The sequence below is a fragment of the Eumetopias jubatus genome, unplaced genomic scaffold, assembly GCF_037043125.1.
Source record: "Eumetopias jubatus isolate StellerSeaLion01/CBP00866 unplaced genomic scaffold, mEumJub1_p1.0 scaffold_1, whole genome shotgun sequence".
NCBI classification, from domain to species: Eukaryota; Metazoa; Chordata; class Mammalia; order Carnivora; family Otariidae; genus Eumetopias; species Eumetopias jubatus.
In genome coordinates, this window is record NW_028274807.1 from 18,982,919 (window position 1) to 19,010,705 (window position 27,787).

Sequence of the window (27,787 nt, forward strand, 5' to 3'; positions counted from 1 at the left end):
TAAGTATAGCAGGATTTCATAAGCACAGATTAAATTATGTCTGCAGCATTCTCTCTGGTTTTATTACTTTGTGTATGCTTTGCCCTGTAACCATGCTGTTGTAAATTAAAATCCCTTAAAATGATCTGTAGTAAAGATGAATATTTTTTTATTAGATGCCAAAGTATTATAACTTTGAACCTCACACTTCTTGCAAAGCTAATTCATAGGGCCATAGGAACTTAAAAGCAATGTGAACCATAATGATCTTTTGCCATCTTGTTTCATAAATGATCAATAACGCAACAGTGGTTCAAGACTGTGGCTTCCCACTCTAGAACAAAGCAATATAAGAGACACGAGATGGCATTTGGAACTAGAAGCTTTCTTGCTCTTGGTGCAGTGCTCTTCTCACTACATTGTTTGGCAAACCCTGGCTTGTTTGCTTGTTTTTTAGCAGATTCTTTATGAAACAAATTGAAAAATTTTTTTAAAACCTGACTAATTTATATCTAATAATATCAATTACAGTTTCTGATATGTCATACCAGTTGCTGGATATTGTATTTATTAGAGATAAATATTAATTTTAGCCCTTTCTCAGATTACTCATTCATTCATTCATTCATTCATTCATCATTCATTCAACAAATATATATCAGCACTTCCTTGTCAATTACTGCCTAACTTGAAGCCTACAATTCAGAGTGAAAAAAAAAAACAACAATAGGATAGGAAAAGTCAGATTTAAGGAAACATAAATGAGTGAACGAGGAAATCTCTCAGGTCAAAGTCAACCGTTCCCTTTTTAGGTGTTAATATTCTGTAGTAAATATCAGAAGGTATCACTAATTTTGGCAATATTTAGCACAAATACTTAGAAGCTTTCATAATAGACATTAAATAGGATTCATGGATGAGTCTGCCGTGTATTTTCTAAGATCACAGGAAGTCTTTAGAAGACTGCATTAATCATGGGCTTTAATTTTCTGTATTTTCTGGTGTTTTGACATTTGAGGCCTTACTAACTCTAGGGAGACTGCCCCTCCCAGGGTTAGCCAATTCCTAGAGGTAGCAAATGACTAGCCTTCGGGCACACCTTTCATAATCAAACCAGCCTCTCCAAAGCCCATTTCCCCCAGATACCTTCATCTTGCTCTTACACTCTGATCCACTCTCCACCTGCCCACTTTAAGGCTAGGCACCAGACATCTAGGGACAGCCTCTATACCCCTATACCAAAATTGTTCAAACTAGCCAAATCTAAGCCTGTTTCACCTGCTTACCCTGACTCGCCCACTCCTTCCCGAGGAAACCACAGACTCCTGGCTACATTTTCCCGTCACTTCCTCTGCCTCCTGACCCACCCTGGTGCTTCTCCGCCTTCCTTCCCTCAGTGGCATTGCATGGCGTCTCCTCTTGGGAACTGTGTGTAATAATCTTTTAAATGGCATCTGTCTCCTGATCTGTTGACCTCACTATACTTGAATATAAGAAAACCTATATTTTATTTACCTATTTTAATAAAATCTGTATTTTAAAACAACTGCTTAATGTATCTAGAAAGACACAACACGATTACTTGTTTTTTTTTTAAGATGAGTGACCATAATGCTTGGATTTATTTTGGAATAATAACAAGGGAGGGGAAAAAGAGTTAAAATACTTTGGCTCTGGAATATAATGTACAATTGTAGTTGTTGGCCATGATGAGAACCTAAAAGCAAGTTGAACTAGGAAGCTAGGTAGAGTGGAATAGTGAGAAAAACAGAGTTTTTCATTAGGAAAAACACTGTTAAGAGAGCAGTTGAGTCGTATTTATTGCCTCCGAAATGGCATCTTTTAAACTTAAATCCTATCTCACTGTTTGCTTCTGAAGCTTTCAGAGCCTTCTCACTGGCCTCAAATTCCATTTCAGGGGCAATGAAGTCCAAAAAAAGAATAATAAAAAAGATAAACACTGAAAGCTCCCCTTGGCGTCTCCAGTGCCAAGTAACTTATTAGAGATTTTTTTATATACATGTCAGTTTCAGATATTCTTGATCTTTCCTGGAATAGTAACTTAGTTTTAGTTTAGCACGTCTATTTAATCATATAAATCTTTATGGAATTTCTTCATCCTTTAGTTATTAACTATATCTGACCTAACTTAAGAGATGTGATCCTAGAGCAGAGAATGCTGTCTGCTCGTTCCAGTGGTCACAGGAAAGAGAGACGCCTGAGATTAACATTTATCTTCATAATCTGTGGTACTGAGTTCTGAGGACTGTTTGCTTTTGAACTTGCCTGCCTGCCTCTCAAATCTCTATGTATTAGTTGTCATTTTCTCTACATGAAACAGCCAAGTCTTTGAAGAGCCATAAATCTGATGATACTGATACTTTTGTTCCATTCAGTGGGAAATTGCTTTACAAGAATATATGGAGCAACCTGAGAATTTTAATTTATTTTTATTGTAATTTTTGTTACTGTTTGTTTTCTTGTGAATACAGAGATTTGGGGGGGTTGGTATTTGGGGGATTTTGGTATTTGGGCGTCGTAACTACACTTGTAGATTTCTGTTGCCATATGTTCTCAATAGTGTCTAGCAAATAGAAGATTCTGAATAGTCTATAAATGTTTTTATAATTTATATATCCTATAATAATTATACATATTACTTATGGACTTAGCAGTTTTAATATATCCTTAAAATGAAATTCTTCAAAATGAAATTTGACCTTTCTCTGAATTTATTATTTTTAAGATAAGCATCGCTATCTTGGGAATAGTCCCTTTCCTGTCACCGAATACAAGGAAACTTAGCTCACCTACTGAATTTGCCATTGAACAATTTTATATATATATAAATGTATATATTATATATAACTAGATATATTTATGTAATTATATAGCTATATAAGAATATAATTTATATAAATCACATATATATATAATATATATGTAATTTTTGTATTTTATAATGGCAAATTGGGCCACAGAGGATAAAAACATGGTCCTTAGAGCCACAAAGATCTTGGTTTATATACTTCTCCGTTTTTTTTTTCCTCCATGACCTTGAGTAGGTGACTTAATCTGGTCCATAAAATGGAGATCACCATAACTAATCCCACAGATTTTATTAAGCCCTCAATACAGAGTCTGCTACGTAGCAGATCTGCAGTAATGTTACCTAGTATTGGGACACCTCAGTGGTAGCCATTGTTCAGAGAGATGTTGAGCCTACGGTGTGTGTTTCTCTTGCATTACATAGGCCTCGGGTGATGGTATCAGTGAATTGTTTTATTTGTGATGGTATAGGATATTGTTACATTGCTCTGAAAATCAAATTCGATTTCATTTTATTATAATAATGTTTATTTTCAATTTATTAGCCAGATAAATCTCTTTAATTATTCCATGTATTTCCCTAGCTCAAAGTTTACAGGCCAGGTTCTGAATGTGCAAGGTGGGATAGTAAAAATGTAAAGATATGCAGGAAATCAGTTTTCACATTCCAATAAGACATTTGGCTTCTCTCTCAAACTAATTTTGAGATTCCTTGCCTGAAGAGTTCATGGTAGAGTACTGCCACTGTGAACATTCTCAAAGCAGGAAATTGAAATATTTTTATTGCAAGCTACAAGCCTTATCTCATCCATAAAGCAAAGGTAGTCTTCGGTAGCCCCCTCCCTATAGGTGCCCTTTATTAACCCTTAGAGACTCCGAAGCATCCAGGACAATATGTTTCTTTTCTTTTGTATTCTGTTCTTACTTATAGCAGTGGGGCATTTGTTCTAATTTTGTTGTGACCTTTTTAGGTTATTTTTTTACATGTTCTTCAAGTATAGTAGAAAATTCACTCCATTCTATTTTCTCCATAATTTCCTAAAAACAACACAAGGAAGCTAGTCTTGTATCATATACAGCAAATTAATGCTACATAATAGAATACCTAAATAAAACCCACACAGTGTTTTGATGTGTTATCTCATAGAAATTCTCTATCGGTAGTTTTTTATCCAAGTCTCTCTCTCTCTCTTTTTTTTTTTTTTATCTTGAAGGATGTCAGAAAAATCGATTCTTTAGGGATAAATACCTATAAATAACAGGCTCTTGTAGTACAGAAATCAGGTTCTTTTATGCTTTGTATGTCTGCAAAGTATGCAAGTACACATCTGTCAGCAGACTGTTACATTGCTTACTTGATCTTCCTGTCCTTTATTTCACCTGGCTCAGTTATGAGTTGCACTTAAAAAACCTCTGCCTGACAGCAAGTAGTACATTTGAAAAGGAAAGGCAGCCGTAGGTGGTTAAGAATCTAGTATCTGAAATGAGACTTCAGCAACATGCAGAGCTGCAGACCTCTCCTCTTTGCATTCAGGTCAATGAATGAACCTCTCTCAGGGTAATCCTGGGTGAACTTCAAGGACGAGAAGAGGAAGCCTTCTATCAAACAGATTAGCCTGGTTACTAAATTAGCATTACTTGCCAAATATGCGCTTTGGTACGTCCAGAACATTATAGTGTGTACTGTCTTGGAATTTCTGGAGATACTTCAGGTATTCTTTGCAGTCCATGATGGGGGTTGGTGAACAAAAGGGCCTCATTACCCATCAGTGGCTCTGAGGAATTCTGACAATGGAAGCCTTCTCTTCCTTCCTCCAGCATGTACTTCTTTTTGGTAGTGTGTTCGTGCCATGTGCCCACACGTAAAATGTTCATGCCTTCCCCTGCTTTACTGTTTGAAATTTTATAACTTGCTTTCACAGAAGACTAAAACTAATGCACTCAATTTAATGGTGGAAATCCTTGTTCAAGAAATACACACACACACACACACACACACACCTTTTATGAATCGTTGACATTTGTGCACATCAAACAAAATGACTTTCAGCCATTTCTGACGAAAAGAGAAAAAGACCAACTGTGTTTCAAAGGGCCATATTCCTTCAGTAAACATGAGCATTTATATTTAATATACTGCTACAATAGATGATTTACATCTTAGTGGGAGGTGAAATAAATCGTTCCGAGATAGGACTGGAATGGGATCTTTTTATTAAAACGTTTAAAATGTCAAGTTCAGAAAGAAAATAATCTCTCATTAAATATAAGTTGGAAAAAAAAGAACTGATGATTTTAAATTCAAATGTTTTCTCATTTTGTAGGTCATGCGAGAATGGGAAGAGGCAGAACGACAAGCAAAGAACTTGCCTAAAGCCGACAAGAAAGCAGTTATTCAGGTAAAACCCGGGGCAGTTCTCCACCCAGCAGCTCAGGCCTTACACATTTTCCAGCATCTCTGGAGGATTATTCGTATTCCCATCAATTTGGACTGTTGCTCATCATTGTCCAGTAATTCAGTTTCTTAAACCTTTCCTTGTATTCGCTTTTAATTAGCTCAAGTCATAATTCCATTTCCATAAAACTCCTGTTGTTACTTGCCATCTGCTTTTTATCAATCAAATATCATTTTGATGGCCAAAATCTGTTGCTGATGCTTCCCTTGATAAAAATTACACCATGATTAGAATTTGTTAACAGGAACTCCTCTCAAAACTACCTCTGAGGAAGCTGTGAGATTCTCCCGGTCATTTTCTGAAATTAAAGTACTTTGAGTAAAAGAGGAATTTTCTTTTTTATTTGCAACAGAATTCAGAGTCTTAAGAGCACAGAAATTTATCCTATGTTACGGTTAGTCAAATCTGGCTTCAGGGACCATATAACGATTTACGATGAGAAATCAGGTTTGGGGATGGGGTACTGGATAAGGGAGGAAGCCCATAAAACGTGCTGAATTAGTCAAAATGTGGGAATGACCATAAATCTTTGAGTGAAATGAAATACGATGCCCCTCTGGAAACACTTGGATTTGCCGCCCTGTCCTGCATGCTCCGTCCCCGACTGACGTGTGCGTGTGTTTGCAACGGCAGCACTTCCAGGAGAAGGTGGAGTCTCTGGAGCAGGAAGCAGCCAATGAGAGGCAGCAACTGGTGGAGACGCACATGGCCCGAGTGGAAGCCATGCTCAATGACCGCCGCCGCCTGGCTCTGGAGAATTACATCACTGCTCTGCAGGCCGTCCCCCCTCGGGTAGGTCTCCCAGCTGCCTTCAGGGCACCGCACACACAGGGGGCCTGAGGGCCCTGAGGACCCTGGGGACCGCAGGCCACGAGAAAGAACATGACAAGTGTTATGAGCACCTCAGTCCACCTTGTCCTGGAGGTTATGTTATGAGCTCACGGGATAGCTGCCTGCACAGGGTCATCTCAGCGCTCTAGAACTCACACCCTTCCACAGAGCAGACAGACCTCCCAAGCCAAGTCAGGCTTCCCAAGCGACCGCGCAACACCTGACCCAAGTTGATGTGGCTGGGACGGTGACATTTCATGGGCCAGCTGAAGTCAGGGAACCACAAAAGCTGGCAAGATTCTTATAAATAAACAAGCCCTGCTTCCTCATCTCATGACCTGCAACCGAGTGTCATGAAGAGTTGGGATTTGGCCGAGTTGTGAGGATTTTTAAAGTCATCAAAGGAGCTAGGCCTCAAGTTTCCTGCCTAGAGCAGCATCCATAGTCTCTGAGGGGAAGCCCGAGTCAGTCATGGTGTCAGCTTATGTCAGGAGGCATCAGGAGGCTTATTTCAGGTTTTCAGCAATATATGCACAGAAAGGCTTACCAAGCAATGCAAGCCCATCTCCTCGATGAGGCTTTGTGGGAGAGTTTACTTTGGACATAAGAAACATTCTGTGCATTATGTCAGTTTGTTCTCTCCATTACTGAGTAAGAGATATTAAAGTCTCTGACATTTTCTCATGTGATGCTCTCAGGTTCTGCTTTCTGTTTTTTGAGGCTTTGTTTGTAGGTGCATAAACATTCAGAGTTGTTATGTCCTCCTTCACCTTCCCCTTCTCATTACGAAATGCCCTTCTTCTCCCAGGTAGTATGTTTTCTCTGAAATTACTGTGTCTAATATTAAAGCTATTTCAGCTTTATTTTGATTAATGTCATCATAGCATATCATTTTTCCATCCTTGTACTTTTATTTAACCTATCTGTCTTTATATTTGATGTGCATTCCTTGTAGGCAGCATGTAGTTGGATCTTGCCTTTTAGTTGAGAAGAACACTTCTTGAAATTATTGATACAGTTATACCTAAATCTGTCATCTTGCTGTGTTTCCTATTTGCCTCATATGTTCTTTGTCCCCTTTTTCCTCTTTTTTTTTTTTTTGTTTGCCAAATTTGGACAAAAAGAACATTTTTTATTTTCTTTTGTAGGGTTTTGAGCTATAACTCGTTATTTTGTTATTTTACCGTTCGCCTTAGGGTTTTAGAAAATATTTCTAACAGTTCACAATATTATACCACTACAAGTGATATTATGCCATTTCGGGTATATTAGAAGAACCTCATACGCAAATTCTTTCATTTCCTTTTTCCCAATCTTTGGGCTGTTGTTATACTTTTTCCATACTGCATTATTGTTCATTTTCTTTTAAATGGTAAGTTATCTTTTAAAGAGTTTTACATAATAAGAGAAACATTTACCATTTCTGGTGCTCTTTATTCCTTGTATAGATCCATCTGGAATTATTTTCCTTCTACCCAGAGGACTTCCTGTAAAATTTTTTTTAATGCATGTAGATTGGTAAAGAATTCTTTTGCTTGGGTGTATCTGAAAAGGTCTTTATTTCACCTTTGTTTTTTGATAGGCATTTTTGCTGGGTATAGAATTTTAGGATGAAGTTTTCTTCTTCAGCCATTTTAATGATGATATTCCATTGTTTTACTTATATTGTTTCCCACAAGAATAGTTATATCCTTTGTCTCTGTAAATAATATATCTCTTTTATTATATTTTTTTTCAGGGAGAGGGGGAAGTGGGCAAAGGGAGAGAGAGACTCTTAAGCACACTCCATACCCAGGACAGAGCCCGATCTCACGACCCTGAGATCATGACCTGAGTTGAAATCAAGGGTCAGTTGCTTAACTGACTGAGCCTCCCAGGCACCCCTGTCTTTTTTATTTTTTTTAAATCTGGCTGCTCTGAAGATTTTCTCTTTATCACCAGTTTTGAGTAATTTGATTATGATGTGCCATGGGGATTTCAATCAGCCGTTAACCCCATCTGGCTATTTTTCATCTCGAACATTTCATATCTAGAAGTTTAGTCTGGTTTTTGTTTGTTATTTTTATATATTCCATTTCTTAAGTTTTCGAACCTGTGGAATGTATTATATATAGTAACTTGTAATATCTTTTGTTGCCACCTCTAATATCTGTGTCAGCTTTGGGTCGATTTTGATTGATTTTTTTTTTCATTATATGTGATATTTTCCTTCATCATTTCATACCTACTAATTTTTTATTGGCCATCAGACATTGTGAACTTTACCTTGAGTTCTGGGTACTTTTATATACCGCTATTCTTGAGCTTTGTTCTGCAGTGTTGTTAAATTACTCAGAAACAGTTTGAGCCTTTTGGGTTTTGCTTTTAAGACTTGTTAGGTGGGATCAGAGCAGTTATCAGCTTATGGCTCCTTCTTCTCCAATATGGAGGTTAGGATTCTCCTGAGTAATCCACCATGAATACTGTGTTTTCCCATCTGGATGGTGGGAACAGGTGCTATTCCTGACCTGTGTGAACACCAGGCACTGTTGCCTCTCATCCATTTGGATGGTTTTTTTCCCCCACGGTCTCAGTTCGGTTCTTTTACTTGCATGCCCTGATCATTACTCAGCTACTTTCTCAAGGGGCATTGCATGCAAATCTGGGCAACTCTGTCCTCCCCAGCACTGTCCTGCGATTACTGGCTGCCTTGGTCCTTCTAGACTCACTCACCTACCTTAACTGTGGGGTCCACCAGGCTCCAGCTTGTTCTCCACATGGAGTGACAGCCTGGAAACGCATGGCGACAAGCTTGAGGAGTCGGAGGGCTCATATCATTCGTTTCCCCTTTCACAGCATTTGCTACCTGTCACCTGATGTCTAATATCTTTCAGAAACATAGTTCTGTCTATTCTGGTGGTTACAGGCAGTCGGGTAAATCTGGTTCTCATTACTCCATCTTGGCTGAAAGGAGCAGTCTGCATATATTATGTAACAAAACCAAATAGCCACCCACTTACGCTGATGCCCCTCATTTTGATTCTTCTTTTTCTGCTGACGTTACAGCACAGAAAGCTCTGAGGAACCCTAAAAGAGCTTCCGGTACTCTTACAGATGGTGAGACAGGATTGACCCTGTTCCACCAATGACGTCACTGAGATCAAGTATCTGGTTCAGGGTGACACCGCTACCCTGGTTAACGGACGGGGTGGAGCTGCGAATCACAGTGGACCACCACAGTGCCCTCTTACTAGACCACGCTTCCTCTCTGAACAAAAAGCTTTTGAAAAAGAATATCACATTAGCATTTTCATTTTCTAGTCAGAAAAAAAAAAAATCTCTGTCCTAGCACTGTTCAGTAAAATTCTGTTTACATGCGTTTGGAGAAAAGTCCCTTGACTCCTTGGTCCTCTTTTTACAGAGGACTCAATTTTGGGGTCAGGGCCATTGGGATCCTTTGCCAAGGCGGAGCGGGGGGGTGGGTATTGAGGCAAGAATCTTAATTGCTGACATTTAGTGGAGGGTTCCAGCCCAAAGTCCGATCTCCAAAGGAGGGTCTTTGCTATGTGGACATTGATAGAGCTAAATACAAGATGAGGACTGGATGGAGTCCTTAACAAATGCACATTTTAGAACTTTCAGTTCCACCCAATCTGCCATCACAAGAAAGACAGTGATGAGAAGAATGTCTGCCAAAGCTTCCTGTATTACCAGGGGGGATCATTTCAGACTGGTCATAATCGTGCTTGTTGTGGGCCTGTCGATCTCTTCCTGTAGAATTAAACATCATGTTTATTTGAAATAAAAATTAAAGACTGGATTAGGAAGAGCTATTTTACTGTCCAAAAAAATCAGGGGCACCTGGGTGTCTCAGTCAGTGAAGCATCTGCCTTCAGGTCAGGTCATGATCCCAGGGTCCTGGGATGGAGCCCCACATCGGGCTCCTGCTTCTCCCTCTCCCCCTCCCCTTGCTCGTGTTCTCTCTCTCTCCCTCCGCCCTTCTCTCTTTCACTCTCTCAAAAAAAATAAAATCTTAAAAAAAAATCAGATTGTTGTTGACTGATCCAAGAAGTCTATTGAATTCTTACCTAGACATGCATAAAACTCTCCCATGTAATAAAAACTGGGGCTGCATAGTCATAGGCCTACAATCTTGGCATTACCTGCCATTTCTGCAAAGTTAATGAGTGTTTTATTTAAATTTTATTTTGAGTGTTTAACGCATAGCTTGATACGGCACTTAGCTCTGCACTTTGGAAAAATGCAAGAAAATTCCAAGTCCCTTTTTAAGAACTTTTCTGTATTGCTGTGGAAAGACAAATCCAAAAAAAAAAAAAAAAAAAAAAATCAGGAGTGTGCCCGTTACTGTCTGAGGAATGTCATGTCTTACACTGGAGCCATAAATAAATTTTTCTGAGATCTTCATCATACTTAACACAGTGCCTAGAAAATATGAAATATTCAGTAAACGTTAGCTGATTATAAGGAAATGAATTGGTCAAAGTTTTCTTTTCCTGTGGATTCTACAGCTGAGAGCACGTTCAAATTAATTATCCCATTGACCCTGAGCATATTCCACCAGTCCTAACCTTTGCCACATGGGAATCTGAAACAACGTGGATTGTTTCCAGGGTCTCTCAGAGGCTGAGGTTTAATCCATAATTTTATCTACACTTTTCAACCTGAGCTTGGAAGTATTATGTAATGATGTTTTTGTGTAGCTAGAATGCCTTGCTGTACTCTGAATTTCATTTATATGTCACCATGTCTGTGTGTGTTTTATGTTCTAAATTTCCTCTTTCATGAATTTTGTGCCTGCTGCCTGATCCAGTAAAATAGGCAGTCTACAAGTGCATTGTTTGAAGTATACGTAGAATATTTTACAGTATCCAAATACTTCCAGTATTACAAGAGATGAAGCAGTTGCGTTTTTCTCAGGAATAGTTTGGTCTTTGCACTCAGCATAAACTCTTAATCTATAGAGGGCTAGTGACTCTTCTAAGGATCAGTCCCAGTCCCTTTAATTTTTTTCATTTTTCTTAAAGTTTCCTTGGAAAATCAGAGTTTTATCCTTCCCCCCACCCCCCGCCACCTCCCAAGAAATGTGAAATTCCTCTCCAGAGTTGCATCACACAATGGATCACTACCAAACTCAAGTACTTCCTAAAACTAAATTGTCATTATTTAAGACTTCTCCCTGTGCTTCTGACTTCCTACTTTCTCAGAGCTCATATCACGCAACTTATAGCCTCATGAAAGATGAGCTAAATGTGATCTGAACCTTCCTTTTTGTAACTGTGAGGATTCTCCTTCCTAGATGGAGAGAAGACAATGATACTGCCTGACTGTCCAACATTCTCTGCAATCTGGAGGGCAGTTAGCCTTAAGCAAACTCCTGTGCAGTTAAACTAAAGGCTAGATAGGAATTTCTGTTTAAAATAAAGCTTTGCATGGTAGGCTTAGGTGTGGGAAAACTCAGGAGCTCCTATTTAGTAAGAACTGAAATATGTTAAAAGATGAGAGACGAATTATAAAAGCTTTCTTTGTAACTGTGAGATTTTTGGTATCTGTATAGATAGGATGTTAAATCTCCCATTAGACAGCATCCTAATTATTATCCTGACTGCGACAATTCTTTTTTTAAGATTCATTTATTTATTAGAGAGAGGGAGAGAGAGAGAGAGACCATTGGGAGGGGTGGGGGGAGAGAGAATCTCAAGCAGGCCGCTTAATTGACTGAGCCACCCAGGTGCCCCCTGACCGCAATGACTTTTAAGCATTTTCTATGTGGAAGCGAGAATAAAAAATGTTTTCATGTATATCTGTCTTGTCTGTGTGCCAGTGGTTTGTATTATTTTTTTTTCCGGTGTCATAATTGTAGCCATCTTCACACTAAAATTAGTTTCATGCTCATATCTGGCACCTCACATTCAGATTCTCAACATTCAGTTGAGGGGGAAGAAGAAAATTGGCACTTTCTTTAGCACCAACAGCTTTGCTTTCTCATTTCTGATTAGTTTGACCAAATGTTAAATTTTCCTGAGATTCTGGAAAACTGCCACATAGAATTCTTTGGTAGAACATTAATGTAATGATTTGTGAAATTTATCATCAAAGAACATGATTTGTCCCAAGATGGAGATTTGGTGCGTTCTGACAGCAGGGCAATAAATGTTCAATAAGAAGCAGCAAAATAAAGGACAGAGATTAATGGCTGCAAAATTGAGGTGCTTAACTTGGCCATTTTTTTAAAATTTTCAAAAAACAGTAAATAAAAAATAAAAAATTTTCATGTGATATTGCAAACTCTCCTCCCTACAACTCTTCGTTTTCTGCTAATCACTTTGGGTCAAAAAAGAGATGTGAGCATTTATAGAATATGTGTAGAGAGCGTGTATCTACGGGCCAAGGTAAATATGGTACAGTCTGCACCTCAATATAATGGATGGTAAATAAGTTAAAAAGTATTTGCCTAGTTCTTAATATTGAAGGCACTGAGACAGATAAGTCCCAAGATGTTTAAGACATTCTTCCCTCACGATTTCAATACAACAAAAATTTTGTAATGCCGAGCTGAATGTACTTAAAAGACTATGTTGAAAATCACCCTTGAGAAATGAAAATAATTATCTTATGCCTTATATATTTATTATCCATCCATTCATCATTCATTTATTTTTAGTTGAGATTTGTAAAAATTGGGGAGCACAAGAAGACTCATTGACTTGAGAGCTTTTAAGGACAGACCCAGTAACAAACAGGTAGAAAGGAAAACAGGAGGATTAGCATTCATTGAACAAAATCCTATAGACTGTGCTGAGTGGTTTGTTGCCTCTCAGTATGACCTCCTTAACCTCGCTTTGACTTTTCACCAGGCTCAACAGACAGATCTTCTAAAGACCAAAGGAAAGTATGTAAACAAGAGACACTAGTGCTTTCTGTTTTTAATTGAATTAAGTTAAATAGAAAATTATGAAGTATGGGGCGCCTGGGTGGCTCAGTCAGTTGTGCATTCAACTCTTGATTTCGGCTCAAGTCATCATGATCTCAGGGTTGTGAGATCGAGCCCTGCATCAGGCTCTGTGCTCGGTGTGGAGTCTGCTAGAGATTCTCTGTCTCCCTCTCCTTCTGCCTCTTCCATCCCATGCTCTCTTGCACGCTCTCTCTCTCTAAAAATAAAAAATAAAAATCTTTAAAAAAAAAAAGAAAAGAAAATTATGAAGTATGTAGGAAAGGTATTAGCTTGGAAGCTGTCAGCCTCTGAGTCCATATTCATCACCAGATTCCCTCCACAGCAAGCCCTGCTTCATCACTGCCTTTAAAGTCAAAACGGCTCATCAAATGCTGTCAAAACATACAGCATCGGGATACCCTATCTCATTCCCGCAGAGGTTGCATGTAGAGATTTAGAGGTTGATATCTGTTTGCATTTCATCCTTCAAAATCAAAACCTATTTTGAAAACAGGTATTTCATTTTTATAGACAAATGCATGATAGCACATTATTTAATGATCCACAGGCTATTGCCTGCTGGGTGTTATAGACATCTACCCTGTTAGAACAGATAGCAACGAGGGATCTTCTCCCAAGAAACTTGTAGGCACACACACAGAATTACACATGGGTTTCAGGGAGTTCACTTATTTTGTGAAGCTCATCCACTGATTAGTTTAAAAATCCTAAATTGCATTTGTATTTATATAAGCTTTGTCTCAAGGTTTTTCACATTAATGTTTCCACTAGGTCAAGGCACTGTGGTTAGCGGGAGTATGAGGAGAAGGTGAAATTAAATATAAATGTCCATTATCTCTGAGCATGGTGTAACCAGTTAGAGGATGTGGGAAGCAAAAATGCCAAAACTTAAGTATGAATATGCAAAATTAAAACATATTATTGTAATTCTCTTCTAAAAAGTCAAGATTGTGTCACAGTTGGCGTTTGACGGGTGATCAGACCGTTTGACAAATCTTTTCAAAGGTCTGCTGTATACTTTCAAGCATCCTTTGTCAGTGGTTTCTTCTGCAGCTCTCGGGGGGCTTTGCCTTCTGAGTTATATTAATCTCTTCGTCATCAAGAGCTTCGGCATGGCTCACTGCGTGACTAGAAAAGAATTGAAGACCTGCCCTGCAAGTCCAGGGAATTTCTGGCCCTTGTGTGCTCTCAGCTCGGTTGGTCTAAGCTCTCTATCCAGTGTATGCTAGAGTTGGCCCAAAAGTGTTGATCCTGGGCTTTGGGTCAGGTCCTGAATTCCAGTCCCGTATGCTGTCTTCACTGATTTATAGCTGTGGTCTGTGTAACTCTACTCTCAACATTCTGACACCAAATGTATGAGTTTTTTTTCCACTCACATTAAGTAATTCTGACACTAACAACCCATCGTAAGCATAGGCCCCATAGGTTAAGGGCTCAGCTCAGTCCCATCAGACTGTCCCGTATTTCAGACGCCAATCCCAAACGTCAGATTTTTTCAACACACATTTTTCCTTCTGACCAACCAGCCATGAATCAGGGGTTCCCATGACCCCGTCCTTAGGTTTGATAATTTACTAGAACAGCTCACGGAACACAGATCAGTGCTTTACTTATTGTTAGCAACTTATTATAAGGGGTATAACTCAGGAATGACCAGATGGAAGCCATACGTGGGGCTAGGTATGGGGGGAAGGAGCTTGCATTCCCTCTGTGCCCGCTGCTCTCCTGGTACCCCATTGTCCTCACCAACTGGGAAGCTGTCTGAACCCCATTGTGAGGGGTTTTTTATGGAGGCTCCATTAGGTAGGCCAGACTGACTAATTCCCTGGCCACTGGTGACTACACTCAATTTCCAGTCCCTCTCCCCGCCTGAAGGACAGAGGGTGGGGCCGAAAGTTTCAGACCTCTAATCACAGGCTTCCTCCCTCTAGCAACCAGCCACCATCCTCCAAGAGTCACTGGGTTAGCGTACCAGAGACAACGCTTCATCACTTCAAGGGTCTTTAGAGGCTTTTGTGGCAGGAACCAGGGATTAAGACTGAATATTCTGACAAAAGGTGCCCTTGTCACTCAGGAAATTACAAGTTTCAGGAGCTCTGTGTCAAGGACTAGAGAAAGATACTAAATATACATTCCTTATTATGTCACAGTACCCCAAATCAGTTATGTCTGAGAACTAGCAGAATATCCTGAAAAAAAAACACCAGATTTAACAAGAGGTCACTAATTATGAATGACAGAATTAAAACCATTCTTATTATCTATATTTTATAGATTTCAGCACCTGTCTTTAATTCCCAGGTTTGCCATCTATAGAACCTATGACTTGGAATACATGGCTTAGTGAAAAGGATTCTTCCTCCTCCATTTGCAAATTGGGGTTAATTGTTCTCTTTCACAATTGGGATTGTTCTAGCTTTTGTTAGCCATATTAGAAAAAAAGATTAATGGAAGGTTGAAATGAGATTGTGAAATAGTAAGATATCTTCCTCCCTAAGAAAAAACTAGCTAGAATATGTTGTTACGACAGAATATATGGAGGCTTTGTTGCCAAGTCCCTATCAGGAAGTCATCTGCTTCCCTGTGGAGGAGGGAAGGGCTGGAAAGACGACTTTCTGTTCTCCTGGGGGCCGCCATGTTCTATGATAGCACAAGGCCAGAGGCAAAGCAGTTACCTGGATGTGCCAGGAAGGGGTGATTCTAATGCTATCTAATGTTATCAAACATGGAGACACACTGAATGGGGGCAGTCACAAGAAATCTGTCCTTTGCTCAGTTGCTTCAAGACTTCAGGGTTCAACTTGGCACAGGATTGTCATTGGCCTTCTTACACACTTTTTTAACTACAGAAACCATGTATGTGCTCTTCTGAAGAAAGAAATATGGATGAATTTTGCAGTGAACTTTAAAAATTTAGCTCAACTCCTAGCTCTAAAGACGAACACGGCTGTGATCCAGAGGTTCCCGTGGATGCTTCCCTGAATGTCTTTTTTTTCCTCCAGGTTTTTCTTAACAACAGTGGGGGTACCTATGAAATGCTGAAATTCTGAGAGCCAAAGTGGCAAAATAAACTTAACTGAGACCATGTCAAGCAGATGAAGATTTAACTCTTAAGATTGTTTTTTTTTTAAAACTTGCACAGAAATTGTATACATTTTGCATTTATATATGCTTAAGATTTCTTGAAATCCAGGGCACCTGGGTGGCTCATTCGGTTAAGCGTCTGCCTTCTTGCTCGGGTTATGATCTCAAGGTCCTGGGATTGAGCCCCGCATCAGGCTCCCTGCTCAACGGGGAGTCTGCTTCTCCCTCTGCTTCTGCTTCTGCTGCTCCCCGCTGCTTTTTCTTTCTCTCTCTCTCTCTCAATGCTTCCCAAAGGAATCCAGCACTCTGGATCGATAGATGAAGTGGGGCTGGAAAATCAATGTTTCATGAAAGTTGGGAATGCATCTTAGTGGAGAGATGCTTATTTTCAGCTCAGATACCAGGAAAGATATATTTTGCTACTGGAACTATTTGTGAAATCACATTCAGCTCTAGGTTATTCATTCATTTAATTAACAAACACTTTTAGCAACCAAATTGTGCCAGGAACTGTTCAGTGGCTAGAGATAACCTATGCTCGTGTTCCAAGAAAGAGAAACAGTTAATGTTCCAAAAGGTAAATCTTCTATTTTAGGGTTAAGTCTAATCCATTTTAGTAAGAAATCTAATCATTTTAGTAATGCCCAGCCATAATCCTTTAAGAAATTCTTTTTGAAATGATTTTTCCAAATGCAGTGTGAATAGTGAAGAAATTTTAGTGCCAATTGAAAAGTGTTATATCAGATGCAAAATAGGTAATTTGTTATTATGGGCTAAACACTCAAACAATAGTGATAATAAAAAAGGACTGGATGTAATTAGTCCCCCTGGGGCAGATCTTTTCCTTTTATTTTCGCTGTTCTGTGCTATAAATTTTAATAATAAGATTATCCATCCAATGCCAGTATAATCAGGTTGTAATATGAATACATACATTATCTAAATTGTAAAATAGGGGAAATTTGGCAGGAAAAAAAGTTATTACTCGTTACAGAAATTTTAAAGACTTGAGAATGATTGAAATTCTATGCATTGAGGTTAAAAACATGTTTCTTAACTCTGCTTACTAACAGTGTGCTTGAGCCCCCGAATTCTTACGCTCATTTTTCTAATCACATGAACGATCTTGTCTCAACTGTAACTATTGTGACAATAGTAATACATTTACTTTAAGGGAATACATTTCCATAGAGATCCCAGGTATGTTTTCTTCTCCTATTCTTTTGTGAATATTACTGTGTTTTTTAATTAAAATTTTAAGAAACTTACCCTTGCCCTAGCATAATGAAATAAAACGCCATAAGAGAGTCCCTGTTATTCTATAGTACGTGGATACAGGACACCACTAGAAATAACTAGTTTTAAGCCTTGGTAATTCTGTATTCTGGCTAAAAGTGCTAAAAACAATTACTTGTTTTTCTTTGTTACCTAAAAATAGTATTTGTTGCTGAGATGTAGACATAACCACCATTTTACTTGGTATGATTTATCTGCCTACTCCATAAGAGCTAATCTGATTTTTTTTTTCATTTCTAAGCATGATTCTTAGAAATGTGTTTGCATGAATAAATCAACCAAGCAGAACCATGTAATTCACTTATTGAGGGGTATGGTAATGTGTTCCTGAATTGTCTCATGTCCCGAGGCATAGGCATTAGGAAGAAAAAGGCTGATGTTTGTATTAGACACACAATGTGTATCTGAGCTCATACAAACACTGATGAGATCACAGCTTACAATGGGCTCTTAGGGCTCATTATCCTGGCAGGAGCTTTGTTCCCTGGTAGAGAGATGTGGAGGCTTGGGGAATCATGAGATCTGGCGTGCTACCATTTTATTGTCAAGCTCTAGGGATTTGATGTGGGAAGTTAGGAATATATTTCTGAAATGAAGAAAATATTGGTATTAAATAAGCAGTTTTAAACATGTGAACCACATTCACCATTATCCGTCTTAATAGATGAGAAGGTGGATTTAGAGCTAGAATCCACACATGTCACAAAAGCCTAACTTTTAACTGTAGTACCTTTCCTCGTTTTCTAGTAATCCTAAACAGATTGACCAAGGACAGTCCTATCTTGCTATTTCACCACCCCACATCTGACACAGTAGCTAAAGCAGAGTAGAGTGCTGGAAACCAAGGACAGCAATTGAGAGAGTGAATAAGCTAAATCTGGATGGCCTTCTACACAGTGAAGAGAGCGGGTGTCGCCATGTCCCCAAAGAATATTATCTGAGCTTATAAACACTAGATGCCCAGGCAAGGACTCCTAGAACAGACTCGTTTCTAACCACTCAATTATTTCTTTGTTTTCAATTCTGTAAGTTACTTTTTGGAATTGTCTTTAGCTGGGTCCATGTTAGAGTTTCTTTGAAAGGCAGGATCACATAGCTATTGAGAGACCAGGCTTAGGAGTCAGAGTTGGATTACCTGTTCTCACTGTACCCAGGGACTAGCTCTGTAACTAGCTGTGTAACTAGCCACATAGCCCTCAAGCTTAGCTTCTTTGTGCTTTGTTTTATCTACGATAAAACCCCAGTCATAGGGTTGATGGGAAGATTTGGTGAGTTTCTATGTATAAAACTCATGGTCTCATTCTATAAGCAGTCAGTAAGTGTTGAACTGCTGTTGCCTAGAGGAAAGAAAAGGGTGGGCATTGGAGGCCAGGACTGAGTGGAAGAAATAAATGTGTATTGTGTTCCTGCGGTGAACTGAGCATTGCCCTGAGTAGCTAACATAGAACTTTTTTTTTTTTTTTTTTAAGATTTTAGTCATTTATTTGAGAGAGAAAAAGACAGAGCATGGTGGGGGCGGGGTGGGGGAGTGGTTGGAGGGCAGAGGGAGAGGAGGAAACAGACTCCCTGCTGAGCAGAGAGCCCTATGCAGAGCTTGATCCCAGACCCTGAGATCATGACCTGAGCTGAAGTCAGACGCTCAACTGACTGAGCCACCCAGGTGCCCCATCAGAACATTTCCAATACTCAGTGTGCTCTATGTGAAAAATATTATTATCTGAATTGCACAGAAAAGAAAATTGAGGCCTAGATAATTTGGGGACTGTCATATTCATTTTAAAATTGATGTTAACAGGGCACCTGGGTGGCTCAGTCGGTGAAGCCTCTGCCTTCGGCTCAGGTCATGATCCCAGGGTCCTGGGATCGAGCCCCACTTTGGGCTCCCTGCTCAGCCGGGAGCCTGCTTCTCCCTCTGCCTGCCTCACCCCCAGCTTGTGCTCTCTCTCTCTCTCTCTCTCTCTGTCAAACAAAGAAAAATCTAAAAATAAATAAATAAATAAACAATAAAATTGATGTTAACAATAGTGATTTGCAAGTGGGAATGTATGCTGTTTTTGGTGATAGTGGAAGAAAAAAGGGGAGACCCAGATGTTAGTTATCAGAAATTACCTCCCCATTCTCTAATTTGAGATTTAGATTCAATGCAGTAATGCCAAGGCCAGTGTGGAGCCTTTACATTCTGGCTCACACACTCCACCGGCCATAACCATCATTTCAGGGCGGAATGCCTTAGAGGAACGTTCATAGGTGACTGGCCGCAGATAGACAGGATGAAAGCAATCCTTACGTTGAATTGAAGTGTTTTTGCTTATGTGAACTCTTTAAAGAAAAAAATTTGTTTTCCTCAAAACAGTGAAGCCTTTTCAAGGGAAAAAAGTGAAATAGGGCAACTAAGGAAGCACATAAAGCCAGTCAGGAGCACGGACGTCATGACTAGATACCTCCGACCTTGGAGGTATCATTGTAATACCACTAGAAGGAGAATTTTATAGGCCTCGGTGTCGAATAACAAGCAAGGATCAGGGGTATGTAATTTCCTGACTGCACAATCCTGCATGTAAGATATTCATTACTTTTCAATAATAGCCTGCCTTTAAACCAGTCGTCTTTTAAATAAATAGATATAATTGATGTAGCTTGTCAACTGTTATCTCTTTTACTACTTTTCTTCTCTTAGGATTTAAAAGATCATTCTCTGATTTGTAGGTTCAACTAGATATCAGAGTACAAATGAGAATTATAATGATGTGTTGCCAAAAGCTAGGTTTCCAGCCATGATATCTGCCTTTTTTGGAATTATGGGGAAGCACATTTCTTGTAGGGTGAAAGGAATAAAGCCGTGAGCACAGGTTTATTTTCTTTTATCTGTGGATATTTGCTTTCTTAAGTATAGGAATGTGACCTGTGGAAAGCATAAATTAAGCAAGTCACCCTCTACGAGGCAGGCACTGCGTACCATGATTCCTGATAAAGACCAAATCTGGCCCTTAAGGGTCTCACAGTTGAAGAAAGCAGTCAGAAACGTAAATAATTTAATAGATTGTGTTCAGAGCAATAATGGGGATATACATAGCTTTTCATGGGAGCACCAAAAAAAAGGATACCTCTTCTACCTGGGATGTCGGGGAGGTGACCCCTAAGTTAACCAAAGGAGAAAGGGAGGGACACCCCATAAAATACTACAGCTTTCACCGTACCCCCAACATACCATCTCTGGAAATAAGTTCCTCACCTTCCAACTGGCTTTCAAGGTGCCCATGACCTAGTTAATAATAACTGGGTTTGCCCAAATGGCCAAAATTCTATTCCTGACATGAACTTTCATAGGGTTTTGTTTGCTTGTTTTAATGACGAAAAAATGTGTGCTTTTGGAAATTGTTTTACAAAATCACATATAGCCATAGAAACACTTGAGACAAAGGAGCCTTTTGTCCTTTTTTATTAGGATGAATGTTTTCAAGAAAGACTAGAATAAAAATGAAATAGAACCAATTAGAAAAAAAAGAGAAGCACTAAAGAAACGTAATTGTTGCTGAATTAGAATCTGATGGCATAGAAAGAATTTAATTAAATTTCAAAGTAAAATAACTACAGTTTCACATTGGCCTTGCTCCTAGGAAAGTGTACTGTGTCTTAAAGCTTAGCATTTATCCCTTGGCCTAAAAATGAGTGATGGTTAAGTTGTCTATTACTTTTCTCATTTTGATTATTATATTTTTATATGCTCACGGGTGGTGGGATTATTTGTGCAGCATTACCATTGAGATATCCATGAAGACTATGCGTGTAGAAATGCAGTCTTGTATCTGCTCCTATGTGTTTGGGTGGGAAAAGGGGAAGGACCGAACTTGAATATGACAGATCCAAAATCACCTCTCTGTAGCAGAATACTGCCGTTGAAAAAGAAAATGTTGCTTAGGGACAGTCGTATGTCAAATGCTAAATGCTCTTGTCAAAATGAAAAGTGGCCAATCAACTAAGTAATTACCCATTCAGAAAGCAATGGGAGAATTGCAAAAAGATGACTCACAGTCCTTCCACGTTATGGAATGAGTTAGTGGGACCTCTGATACGTAGCCCCTGGGACAAGTAATATTTTGCACAAAACTGAAAGGTTTTTTTGTTTGTTTGTTTCCGCAACAGCCTCGTCATGTGTTCAACATGCTAAAGAAGTATGTTCGTGCTGAACAGAAAGACAGGCAGCACACCCTAAAGCATTTTGAGCACGTACGCATGGTGGATCCAAAGAAAGCCGCTCAGATCCGGTCCCAGGTAAACACAGAATGTGGTCATCATACACAGTCTGGACAGTCTAGTGGGCTTGCCCTTTGAGGTAGATCTGTAGGTATTCCCAGCATACTTGTGGGCACTTTACCTTTATAGCAAGAGTTTTTTAATACCTGGTAAATTCCAAAGGCTTGTCTTCAACCAACATGTGGTTTGACATTTTCTGATTTATGAAAATAATGAGAAATATAAACATCTTAAGTGTGTACTGCTGCCAGTTGTTTAGGAACCCTTCAAAACTCTGATGATTGAAGTGAAGAAGACAAAAGTTGTATCAGCCAGAACCTCTAAAACTGGTTCAACTAACTTGTGACAGGTGATCATAAACTCCTCTGCTACCCCAGTGCTTGGATATAATGTGAGCCTAAATGAAGCCCTGTAATCATGTGTTTTATTTCCATCCCCAAAGGTTGACAAATGAGATCTACCTCTGGCAATCTGAAATTTTACATTTTCTTAAATAGGAGAATTTTAAATAAAAACATAGATAGGTGGATGGATGGATGGATAGATAGAATGGAAGAAATTTCCAGTCAAACTGAAATATTTAGAGCATTAGGGGCTATTTAGGGAGCCTAAATATTAGGAATCAGAAATGCTCTTTTCAGTTGGCTTTGTAATTATGGCTGCAAGCATACAATACAATGGGAAGTTTAAAGCAGCTCTAAAGTTCAAGAATAGAGAATGGGAGAACAAGAAAATGATGACCTTTCAGGTCACACGTTCCAGCAGCATTTTGTCTATTTTATTTTGGAAGTCTGTATCTGTCTGTGGTGCTCGGTAAGGAAAACAGCTTTCCCCTGCTGCAAAGATGACTTACCTGGAGCTGTCGCCCTTTATGGCAGGTGATGACGCATCTCCGTGTGATTTACGAGCGCATGAACCAGTCCCTCTCCCTGCTCTACAATGTGCCTGCAGTGGCCGAGGAGATTCAGGATGAAGTTGGTGAGTAAGCTCTTCTCTTGATGACAAGCATCTAAACATATTCTTCTCCTGTTGGAGAAAAAAATCAGCCACCTGAGAGTTTGTCTGCAGCAGGAATCACCAGCGTTCTGATCTGTGGGAGGAGAAAGAGCACATTCCCTTTTACAGTGAAACTCTTGGGGGATGGAAGTCATCATCACCTCATGAGTGGAATGGTATCCTCCTTTTATAGATGAAGGAGCTCAGGCTTAGAATTTAAGGAACATACTTGCCTGTGGCACCCATCTCCTAAGTAGCAGAGCAAAAGCACAAAACTGTCTGTCGTCTGACTTCGAAGTTACTGTTACTTTCAGTGACGTGCCTTTCTCTGGTGCCCCCCTCCTAATAGCCATGAGTATTCTCTGAGCCATGTTGTTGTTTAAATGTCATGAAATATGTGGCCTCCCCGACTCTTTCATTAAGCTTTTATTTTGAAATAATCAAACACTCATGGAAAAACAGTACAGAGAAGTCCAGTATACACATCACCCCCCTTCCTCAATAGTAACACCTTACATAACTATAATAGTTCTCAAAACCAGGAAATTGACATTGCATGCTATCTTTTATGTCCCGACTTCTCATGCCACGTTTCATAGTTCATATAAACAAGTTCCCCCGCTTTTGTTTTTCTTGGAAAGGGAGCAGAGCATCCCATAATGTAAGTCTCCACAAACCCCCCAAATGCCCATATTTGTTTAACTTTACTTCATAAAAGCACATAGGCAGCAGTTACGTGAGTGAATCTTTCATCATAAAAGAAACGTACATATCCTGGAGGTTCGGTATGTCGTATCCCGGAGGTTCGGTATGTAAGCTGTCAGGAAATAAGCAATCTGTCCCTCTCCATAACAAACCTGCCCTTCATTAATTGAGTTGGAAATGGATGCAGGTTATCTGAAAGCAGAACACCCCGGATGTTGTAGATGCGTACACCCCTGACAGGAATTCCTCTTTTGAAGTGCCTGAAACACCCCTTGGCTTGCTTTTTACATCTCGTGCCAGTGCCATGTACTCTGTCTTTTCTAATTCAGTACTGCCCTATAAATTTGTTTGTATTGCTGTCAAGTATTTGGCATGTATCAGGTGATGATGGTGTGCTCCTAATGTGTATTAACACACGGAATCAAGTATACTTCAGGCTGCAGGCTTGAAAAAGAAATTTCATAATAATGTTATCTAAACTTCTGTTCAGAAGGAATTCAGCATTGAGCAAGATCTTAAGAGGATCATCAGGAGAGTGTTTCATCTATACGGTGGACTGAAGACAGGCTTGCCAATTAATCTTTCGTTCAATTACATTTCTGTAAGAAATGAATATTCTTGTTACCTATATTTGGGGGTAGAAATCTGTGAGGAACCTTTAAAATACTGTATTTCAAATAAGTAGAAGAAAATTCTCCATTCAGTCTAAGAAAGGACAAAAATCATCACTCTTAACAACCTGGAGCTCAGGTCTTCTAGATGAATGTATTTTTGCCTGATACCTGTCTTAACAAGGTTATTTTCCTATGTGTCTTCAACTGAGATAGTGTTAGTAATACCAGGCTATAGAGAAATAAGCCACTGCAAAGCACTAGAAAGTTAATGACCAATTATGATTGACTCTTTCTCACTAAATTATCAGAGCTTTTTATTTAGCAAAATAAGTGCTGAAGACAGTGGCCACTAATAAGTCACACTTCCACAGAACAGATGGCGATTCAGATATCTTGGGTGTTAACAAAATGCCCAAAATAGGACAATACAGTGAACTTCAGATCTCAGCGACCGGAAGAATATTCAGATAAATTAGAATCATGGAAATGTTTTTCTTACAGAAAAAGAAAACCTCAACTATGAACTTGGATAAGAGCATGTTATTTTTTTTTCATTTTTGTCATTCTAAATGTACTAGATATCAAATCCTGAAAGATGATCTTTTTTAAAATCTTCCTTGCCTCCATTTTTATTTTTTTTTAATTTTTTTTTTTATTTATTTATTCATGAGAGTCAGAGAGAGAGAGAGAGAGGCAGAGGCAGCGGGAGAAGCAGGCTCCCACCTAGCAGGGAGCCCGATGCGGGACTCGATCCTAGGACCCTGGGATCATGACCTGAGCCGAAGGCAGACGCTTAACCATCTGAGCCACCCAGGTGCCCCCCTTGCCTCCATTTTTAAATGGCTGTTTCCTATAGAAAGAGAAGTCGGCCTAATGAACAGACTTATTTACCTGCCGTTAGAGCTCCCAGTATCAGAGCTATATATAGAACAGAGGACCCTGGGGAGAACGCCTTTTCTGGATTGAGCTTAGTTATCTTACATTGTTCTTCATTTGCAGGAACATTTAAAAATAACTCACTTTTATTTATTTCTTTTTTAAAAATATTTTTTTTTTTTTTTACTTATTTGAGAGAGAGGGAGAGAAAGCACAAGCGGCAGAGGGAAAAGCAGACTCCCCGCTGAGCAGGGACCCCCCCCCCCCCAGTGCAGGATTCTATCCCAGGACCCTGGCATGATGACCTGAGCAGAAGGCAGACACTTCACCAACTGAGCCACCCAGGTGCCCCAAAATCACTCACTTTTAAAGGAGGACTGTACGGGCGCCTGGGTGGCTCAGTCATTAAGCGTCTACCTTTGGCTCAGGTCATGATCCCAGGGTCCTGGGATCGAGCCCCGCATCGGGGACCCTCCTCTGCAGGAAGCCTGCTTCTCCCTCTCCCACTTCCCCTGCTTGTGTTCCCTTTCTCTCTGTGTCTCTCTCTGTCCAATAAATAAATAAAATCTTTAAAAAAATAAAAATAAAGGAGGACTATAGTTGAAATAAGGTTGGCCATGGGTGCTAATTTGTTTAAGCAAAGTGGGAGTTCCCTGTAATATTCTCTCTATTTTTGTAAAAGTTTGAAATTTTCTGTAATAGAAGTTGTTGGGGTTGTTCTTTTGTTTTATTTTGTTTTAAATTCCTTTCTGAATAGGATCTTCACAGATTTCTTCCAGTTTACATTTTGTACTCTTTCTAATAGTTTCAGATAGTCTTTGTCAGTAGTCTGACTTGCCTTTTTATATAATCAAACTTTAGATTTAGAGTCAGTTCTGCGCAAATAAGGAGGATACTGAAGTTCCGGTCCACTGGCAAAACAGCAAGATCTGGAAGTACCTACAAATGCATGCCTTTTATATAAAAGTTTGTGCTTATAAATGCAGGCAATTCGGATATGTTTAATGCAATAAAACACCTATAGGAAAATACAGTAGTTGTATTAGGTCAGGGTAGCAGGTGCTCAGGAGATGACGGGTTTTTCTAGTCTCAGGGACTGCTGGTATCTTTAGTGACATAGCTGTATCTGCTTCAGAAAATTTTTACTCCCGTTAGCATAGAATTCTCTGTTATGAACAAAAATGAGGAAGAAGCTAGCCACAGTAGAAAGAAGGAAGGGCAAAAAGGGGAATTGGTGTGAAATTGGTGAGAACAGTAAAGGGTAGCTGACCAGACAGTAGAATTCATCATGCCAGGGAATTCGGTGCTGGCCTCGTTCACCACTGTGCTTTCCTGAGGAATCCCATCTGTCTGTGCTACTTCACTGTTGACTCCAGTAAATCCCAAATCCCTAGGTCTACCAAAAAAAAAAAAAAAAAAAAAGCCTGTCTGCTAAATCCCAGTCCCATATCCCAGACTATGAGAATATCCCACACATTTCCCACACTCTAGTCAGTGTATATAAAGAAGCAATGACTGCATCCCTCTTGAAGTTGATTCCTATTGCAGTCTCAAGTATGGGACCTCTCCCTTGGCCAGTATTTCTCCATGACACCTTCCTCTCCTTCAGCCATGATTTCTTGCCAGTCACAAGACATGTAAATCGTTCTTCCTTGCTTAAAAAAGTGGCATATCCTTCAATACCCAACTGAAAGACCCACGTTCCTATAAAACCTTGGCTAATCTGCATAGGGAGCAAGAGACACAAGCTGGTGTGTGGTGACAGCCACGTAGCAAACTAATGAGTATCTGTTACTGATGATGTTGACGGTCCAAGTTCTTTATGAACATTCATCCTTGAGGTCCAGGGCTACCACATATAGATGTGGCAGGTGGTTTAAGTAAAAAGTGCAGCTGACGTTCTGCATCTCACTCACAGAGCCAAGCAAGCCCTTGGAGGTTGGGTCTAGTCGCGCTTGAAGCGTGGCTTTCTTGTGATTCACACAAGTGCAGCCTGTGAGCTAGTGACAACTCTGGTGAATTCAGTGATAGCACCCGCAGTTTGCAGGTGTGGAAACCAAACCTTAGAGAGAGGTTGCTAACTTGTCCTTACAGATCGTGAAGTGATGATAGCAGAATTGGACCCAGGGTCTACCCGAGTCCAGAATTCATGCTTTCTCTGCCACCCATGCTCCTCTCTCAGGTGGAATTTCCTTCTGCTGAACCTCAGTGTCTAAAGCACCTTGTATCGACCTCTAATACCGTACTTTACTTGGTACTTAATTACTAGTTGACATGTCCACCCACCCCGCATGCTGTGAGCTCTTCCAGGACAGGTCTGGGCCTTCTTTGCATCCTTAGGATCCAGCAGAGGACCTGGTACTTGGTGCGTATTAGTAATTGTCGACAAGGTTGAAGCAGATCCCCAGGATGCAAGGTAGATGCTCCTTCACTTACGCTGATCAGGTGGACTCCTTCGTAACCCTAAGGATCCACCCTGAGCTCCTTCCTTAGCACCTAACAGTGTTGCACAAAACAAATCTCTTTCCTCGGCTACAGCATTCTCTACAGCTGTGATTGGTCAAGCCAACAAAATGGGTGCAGTTGGCAAAGGTAGCAAAAAGAATAAAGCACAGTTCTAATACTGTAACTAATAACGTTTTCCATTATTGTCCTATATAATTTCCATGACCCTCTGCTATTTAGTTATCTGCCCAATTTACGTACTTGACACTTGATTTATTAAGTATGTTGCCTGGTTTCACTGTCTTGTCAGAGTCTGAGACTATTTATTTGATTGCTTCACCAGTAAGTATGAATTATCAAAACCGCTCTATTTTATGAAAGCTTGGTTTTTTATTATTTTATAATAATTCTTCAGTTCTGTTAGAATTATTATGTGCAAATTCCCAGGCACAGCCATATAGTACTTCATG

At 39.6% G+C, this 27,787-nt stretch overlaps 1 protein-coding gene across 6 annotated transcripts in view; it reads left to right on the forward strand.

The window, feature by feature from the left end:
• Positions 1 to 27,787, forward strand: part of APP (amyloid beta precursor protein) — a 262,737-nt gene that overhangs the window by 177,298 nt on the left and 57,652 nt on the right. For all 6 annotated transcript variants that reach the window (XM_028115529.2, XM_028115501.2, XM_088024143.1 and 3 more), the window contains 4 exons: positions 5,133 to 5,207; positions 5,898 to 6,056; positions 21,571 to 21,699; positions 22,560 to 22,659. In XM_028115529.2, coding sequence (XP_027971330.1) covers positions 5,133 to 5,207; positions 5,898 to 6,056; positions 21,571 to 21,699; positions 22,560 to 22,659 — 463 coding nt within the window. The remainder of the gene's footprint in view (positions 1 to 5,132; positions 5,208 to 5,897; positions 6,057 to 21,570; positions 21,700 to 22,559; positions 22,660 to 27,787) is intronic.